The 7,383-nt window shown below is 37.1% G+C and overlaps 1 protein-coding gene across 1 annotated transcript; it reads right to left on the reverse strand.

Moving 5' to 3' along the window:
* Nucleotides 1-648: 648 nt before the first annotated feature.
* LOC133798037 (leucine-rich repeat receptor-like protein kinase TDR) lies at nucleotides 649-6,722 on the reverse strand. The gene is made up of 2 exons (XM_062236209.1): nucleotides 3,429-6,722; nucleotides 649-1,488 (listed from the first exon to the last, which is right to left on the reverse strand). Exons 1-2 carry the CDS (start codon nucleotides 6,118-6,120, stop codon nucleotides 1,052-1,054), a joined length of 3,129 nt encoding a protein of 1,042 aa, XP_062092193.1. The 5' UTR covers nucleotides 6,121-6,722; the 3' UTR covers nucleotides 649-1,051.
* Between the last annotated feature and the right edge of the window lie 661 nt (nucleotides 6,723-7,383).

The raw sequence follows: 7,383 nt of genomic DNA on the forward strand, positions 1-7,383 counted from the left end.
GGCGCCCAAAGCATCCCCTTAAAACTGTAAAATAAAAATGGGTCAAATACTATCATTATATCATATTGGGGATTAGGGTTTAATTTTTTTTTCAGCACACAAAAAGAAGGAAGGAGAAAGAGGAGGCCATGGAGGACTAAGACTTGGAGGGACTTCTGACTTGGGCAGCATGGAGGACGGTGGCTGGTCCATTTCCGGCAGCCTAGGGGTACCATTGTTGGCAGCTGGGTTGAGGACGGCAGCGGTAAAAACCCTTATATAGGGTGCGCAATGCGAGCCCTAAAAACCATTTTTTGTAATAGTGATCGAATGTATGATAAAAAAATGTCGTCCTCTCGTGAGCATCAACTCCATAGCGTAACCTTGTTTACTCTTGTACACGTATCAATATTTATAGGGTATCACTATAGTAGTGATTATTTTTAGTCACTACTTATAGATATTTTTAGTATTTTTGGCATGCAATTCTAATTTTTTTTACATGACTCTGTATAATGTAGTTATAGTGAACTCTCACAAATTTTCAGGAAATTTCGAATAATTTAAGTATCAAAATCAAGATTAAAACAGCTTGTTGCACACGTGCTTATTTCAATATTTATACGTATGTGCAATAAGCTATTTAAATTCTAATTTTGACATTCTAAATTATCCAGAATTTGCTAAAAATTTGTCTTGTAACTATATTACACACCGTAATGTAAAAAAAAAAAAAAAATTACAACTTATCCATATACCGATAATACTAAACTTATTAGCGGTGATTAAAATTAATCACTTTAAAACAATCACGTGCTGCCCAAAAAATTTCTTATATATATAGCCGATCGTAGTAGTAGTAGCTATAAGCATATATACACACATTAATTAAGCAACCACAACAATAGAACATCTAATAATTAAAGATTCCATTGAAAGGAAAATAAGAAATCACATCTCCTATACCAATCCCCCCACATATGAAAAATAACCCAAAAAAACCCCCCCAAAAAAAAGAACGAAAAAGAGAAATTAAAAAAAGCCCTTTTTTTTAAATTAGTGAAATCATATATTAACAATCAGCGGCGGGCGGTTTTTGTGGCAAAGGAATATCATGATCGCTCCCACTATCACCACCACCAGTACCAATGCATATTACATGATGAGTAGGCTCCGGCAACTTCCTCTTGGGCTTGGCCTCTTGCAGCATCAAAACCACATCCCTCATCGACGGCCGGTCCGCCGGGCTGCGGCTGGTGCATAGCAGCGCAATCCTCAGCATTTGCATCATCTCTTCCCTCACAGGCGAGCACGCCGCCCCGGCATTCTTGTCCAAAACATCTTTTATCCCATCTTTTGTCTTTATCTTTGTTCTCATCCAATCCACAATGCTGTTCCCGTCACCAAACTCCGCATCTACAGACCTTCTTCCGCTCAGGATCTCCATCAAAACGACGCCGTAGCTGTATATGTCACTCTTCTCGTCCACTTGTAAAGTATAAGCGTACTCTGCAGATAAAAGATTACATAGTATTAGCTTTAATTAATCATCGAATAGTACTGCAGTTAACGTAAAAACACAATACAATGCATGGAAAGTCAATTCCTTAAATAAATATATATATTATTTATATTTGAAGTGGGACAAAATCCAAGGTGGGGTCGTAGTATAAACAGGTAATCGTACAAAAACTGACCTATATGGAAAAAGAAAACGGGAGAAATAAATAAAGGAAAAGTTATATGACCCTGCCATGCGCAGTAGTAGTGCCACAATCACCGAAAAACAAAATTTGCTCCAAAGAAATTGTGAACAAAAACAAAAACTAATAAAAAGTAGTAAAAGGACTTGTGATTGTACTCCGCATGCACCACGGTGACCAAGTCGGTCCCTATTATTCATTTAATTAAATCACAACTAAGTAACCCCACCATTTATCAGAGACATTTTAATAATAATGACTGTTTTTTGTAATTAAGTATCTAATTGCGGGTGTGTTAATAACATCGGTCGACATGGGAAATTAATAGCATAAGAGTATTATTAACGGATGATATACTCTATTTTTTAAAATATCTCCCCAAAATATACATTTTTCTATTTTACTTCTAAGTTTTACATATCAGCTTCTCTATATATTTCTCTACATTTAAATATTATATCTTTAAATATATTTTATTAATTAAAGTAAAATAAAATAATTGAAAATGAAAAAATAAATAATAAATATATATACTAAATGAGAGAAAAAAAACTTATAAAGAAAAATAATAATATTAAAATATTATATAAAAGATATGTAAATATAGATATAAATTAATTGGAGTTTGTGCATAGCTATTATAAATATATGTATAAAAGAGTTTATGGAATATGTTTTTGTGAGTTTTAGCTAAATATTATTGAGAAAGTTTATTATAAAATACACCACCAAAACATATTTTTTTTATAATTTATCTCAAACTTTTACATTATACCATATATCAGCTTCTTTATTTTTTCTCTACATCATTTAAATATTATATTTCTTAAAAATATTTTATTTATTTTAAGAAATAAAATAATTAAATATAATAATATCACACTCATATATATACAAAATTTTATAAAAAAATAATAAAATATTTATAATTTAATAAATAATATTTCACTACATATATAAAAATATTATTCATTTATATAAAAAAATATAATTTTAAATTTTTCTCTATATCATAAAAAATTAGACATTTTACATTAGAAGTACAGTAAGGTTTGGTATGTATGCGGAAAATGTCTTATCAACTTCTTTTTTCCTTTTTTTTTTATTCTTTTAGGATGAAATATTTGAAAGCTACAAGCAAGCGAATTGAGAACAATATAATAATATATGTTTTTAATCATGGCCAAGATACACTCATTAACCTAAACCCCACCATTTATGATAAGAGACATTTTAAGCTTTTTCTTTTCTTTAAAAAAATCTTTAACTCCTGTTTTTCAAAATTTTGTAAAAGATCTAGCTATTGCATATCTTCAAAAAGGAAAGTATCTGTGATGCAATTTTGACTAACCTTGCATCCACAGCTTATTAGTAGAGGCAATAATATAATATCTAATCCAAACAAACAATGAAATATAAGATCTAGGAAAGACAAAAACATAACTCCAATACTTTGTCCCACTCAACAAAATTATAGTTTTGGCTCATTCTTAATAATTACTAGTCTGAATTTCTAGGGTAAACTAAAGCATTGATCATCGTTAAGTTAGAGTTTGAATTAACAGTCTCATGTATAACAAACCAAAATAAAAAAACATGTAAAACAAAATTACCAAAGCATATAGCTATGATATATTATCCATCTAACTAACGTGCGCCGAAGGTCAACCCCGTTAACACTGTTCACATGCCCCGGCGCACAATAATAATAATAATAATAATAATAATTTTTTAGAAAGAACGTACCTGGCGCAATGTAGCCATAGGAACCGGCGATGACAGACATGGACTCGTCGGTCTGGATGAGCTTAGCCACGCCGAAATCTGCGACCCTGGCCTCCATCTCACCGTCCAATAAGATGTTACTGGGCTTGAGATCGCGATGCACAATGACGGGATCACAGTCATGGTGAAGATAGCAAATCCCCTGAGCCACGCCCAAGGCGATTTTGTAGCGCGTAACCCAATCGGCTACCAAATTCTGAGCCTTGTTCTTCCCATGCAATAAATCGTCCAAGTTACCATTAGGCATGTACTCGTAGAGCAACATGGTACATTCCCTGTTGCTGCAACACCCTAACAATCTCACTATATTCCTATGCCTCACGTTTCCCAATACCTCCACCTCAGCAAGTACCCCTCTGCGCCGTCGGATGTTCTCCTTTTGCTTACCCCACAATTTCTTAACGGCTATGATTTCGCCACCTGGCATCTCCGCTTTGTATACTGTGCCAGTGGACCCCATTCCAAGAATCTTGTTACTCATCGACAAACATTCCAGTACGTCGTCGGCGGTGAAGTTTAATCGCTGGAACGCCGTCAGTTTCCACGGTCCTATCTGACGGTCGTCGTTGAATCGTCGGCTGTAATTGGCGCGGAAGCACCTCGTTCCCGCGACGAGGACGAACAGTCCGATCCCGAACGCCGCGGCCATGATCCAGACGATAGCGCCGGCAGTCCGCTTCGGCTGCTGCTGATGGGCCTCGACGGCGCTGGCGCCGAGAGTGTCATCTGCTGCGCAAGGCTTGGGTAATACTCCGCCGCAGAGTCCTTCGTTGCCGGAAAACGACGATGGATGGAGGTTTGGGAACAGAATCCCGGACGTCGGGATTGGACCTGTCAACGAGTTGAACGCGACATTGAAGGTCGATAAGGTGCTGCAATTCCCGAAATCGGAAGGAATCGTTCCGGTGAGATTGTTGTGAGAAAGATCGACGTCTGTGATCGAAGGGAGAGTGGAAATCTCCCATGGAATGATACCGGTGATGGAATTGAGGCTCAGATTCAAGGAAAGTAGCTTCTCGCAGTGACCAATGTCCCAAGGGATATTACCTTCGAACAAATTATCTTGCAATTCGATCTTCATCATGCTTCTACAGCCAACAAAATCCGGTATTTTGCCTAGAAGCTTGGACGAAATGGCTGAGAAAATCTTCAAATTGGTGGAATTCCAAATGTTATCTGGGAGAGTTGAGTTCAAAGGGTTTTGGGATACGTTTAAGTGTTCGATGCCCAACGCATTGCCAAGTTCTTCAGGTATGGGACCGAAAAGGCTGTTGTTACTCAAATCGACGAAGCTTATATTGGGCAAAGACAAAAGTCCGTGAGGGATCGAGCCGGTGAGGTTGTTGTTCTGGGCTCTGAACCGATTTAAGGAAGTGCAATTGGCTAGTGAGTCGGGGACCGAGTTGACTAACCTGTTGGAGAAGAGGATGAGCTTCATGAGCATGTTACCATTACAGATGTTTGGTGGTATTGGTCCACCGAGTGAGTTGGTGGACAAATCAACCTTCGTTAGCTTAGCGCTTGAACCGAGATTTTGTGGGATGATCCCAGTTAAGGAATTCTTCCATAGATTCAAAGTGTCCAAGTTTGGAAACTCACCTATTCCTTCTGGAATTTCACCACTTAGATTATTATTGCTCAAGGACAGGAACGTTAGCTCTTTTAACTCAGATAGCTCTGCTGGCATACTCCCTGATAGCTTATTAAACGACAAATCAAGAGCCTTAATGGCTTTTAAGTTGCCAAAACTTGGTGGGATTTCTCCCGAAAGGTTGTTCCAGAAGAGTAACAACGTTTCCAGCTTCGTTAAGTTACCGAGTTCAGGAGCGATTGGCCCAGAAATGTATGTAGTATTGGAGATATCCATGTACTTGAGATTTGATAACAAACCGAGTTCTGATGGAAGCCCATTTGAGAATTGGTTGTAGCCTATCTCCAAGTGCTCAAGCTGCGATAAGGAGCCCAGTTGAGGTGGTATTGACCCCGTTAACCAATTCCCAGCTAGATAGAGATACTTTAATCTTGGGAAGCTCCCATAAGCCTTCGGAATGCTGCCACTGAAGTAGCTTCCACTGAGGTTGAGCTGTTCGAGGTACCCAAGCTTGACAATGTCTTGAGGTAGGGGTCCAGTAAAGCTGTTGCTGTAAGCGTCAAAGACTCGCAAGAAGTTGAGCTTGGAAATCCCGGGTGGGAACGTTGAGTTGAAGTTGTTATGGCTGATGTCAAGGACTCTGAGTTCGAGTAACTCAAAAATGGCCGTTTGAAAAGGTCCACCGAAGCTGTTTCGACTCAAGTTCAAGTGGGTTAAGCTCGACAAGTAGCGGATTTCAGGAGGGACTGTGCCGGTAAGATTGCGGTGAGAGAGGTCGAGACTTGTAATCCTTGGTGTCTTGGCATGGCATTTGATTCCTGACCAAGAACACCAAAGAGGGTCTTCGGGATTAGGCTGCTTGGAGAGGATTGGAGAAGGGTCCCAATCTTGGAAAGAGGTGGATTGAGGGTCTTTAAGGGAAGATTTTAGAGATAGAAGGGCAATGAGCTGTAATGGAAGCTGGGAATTACTAGGAGGTGGTGATGAAGAAAACACTATTGATATTTGCAGAAAAAAGAAGTGGGAGAAGGTAGTGAGAAAGAAAGCAAAAGAAAGTTTCATGGTTATGGAATTCTAGTGGTAAAGGGTACTACTGAGAGAGAAGATGAGTTAATAGAGGTAAATTTAAGGGAAGAAAGGTTTTGATGAGGGAGCAAAATACTTTTCCCGAGTGCTGGGTGCAGAGGGAGTTTCATGATGATTATTTCCTTCGGTGGGATTTCTTGGTGGGCATATGGAAGAGAGAGAGAGAAACAAAGAAAGAGGAGGAGAGAGAAACTACTTATACAACTACTACTTCTTCTGCTTCTTCTTCTCCTGGGCTCTCGTCTATGTCACAGGTACAACTAGCAAAATCCAAGACATATGAATCATCTCTCTCTCTCCGTTTGCTTTATTTATTTATTTATTTTTAATTTTGGGCTACATGAATATTATATGAGCATGGTATTCTACCTTTGTCTGATATCCAAGAATACTTTTGGTTTTTTTCTTGGATTTCTTTTGTAATTTTTTTCCTTTTCTTTTGCCTCTACTTTTCATCATTCCTTGTTTCCTTTATTCTTATTTTTTGTTGGCCAAACTAAATTGATAAACATGTGTAACAGTAAACATGTCTCTCACAGGATCCAAGAAAGTCATTTCAATTTCCCACCATATTCCCAAACCACTATTTTTAATTTTTAAATACTTCTTCCCCTGGCTAATTTGTTTCTTTATTTTCCCTTTATTTCTTTCTTCCACCGTTTAATAATATCTTCTTGCCTTTTTCTTTTACTCTTTTTTCTTCATCTTCTTGTAATTTCTAGACTTCTTTTTATCATTTTATCAACAAAGAGACAATTTTTTTTAACTTCGAGTATTACTAGTTACTCGAAGCATTACTAATTACTTCCAAATATCACTCAAAACAAAATACTTCCAAAAGAGACAAATACTCGAAGCATTACTAGCAACTTCGAGTAGTTTTAACTTCCAAATATTACTAAAACAAAATACTTTAAAAAATCAACTTGAACAAAGAGACAAAAAAAATTTACTTAAAAAAAAGTACTTTATATATGGGCTGTATTGGATATCAAAATTCAAAATTAAGAATTATGTTCATATATAGCAGCTTTTCAGGTACCCAGAAACACATTCATATTAAAAATGTGAGCAGTTTCATATCTTAATAATCCAAAAACAAATAGACACCTACTATACATATATGTAGAAAAAGGACTGGGCACACGAATTAGTGGCTCATCGTAGCTTTCAGCTTCACTATATATATTCCCTCTGTGTATTCTGTCACACTATGATTGTGCTTCATTTAAAATATAT

The sequence above is a fragment of the Humulus lupulus genome, chromosome 8 (assembly GCF_963169125.1).
Source record: "Humulus lupulus chromosome 8, drHumLupu1.1, whole genome shotgun sequence".
NCBI classification, from domain to species: Eukaryota; Viridiplantae; Streptophyta; class Magnoliopsida; order Rosales; family Cannabaceae; genus Humulus; species Humulus lupulus.

Coding starts and splice junctions, on each gene's coding strand:
- LOC133798037 (XM_062236209.1), bottom strand. CDS start 6,120: ATGAAACTTTCTTTTGCTTTCTTTCTCACTACCTTCTCCCACTTCTTT. Junction 1,489..3,428: donor CTATGGCTACATTGCGCCAG/GTACGTTCTTTC, acceptor TTTTATCTGCAG/AGTACGCTTATACTTTACAA.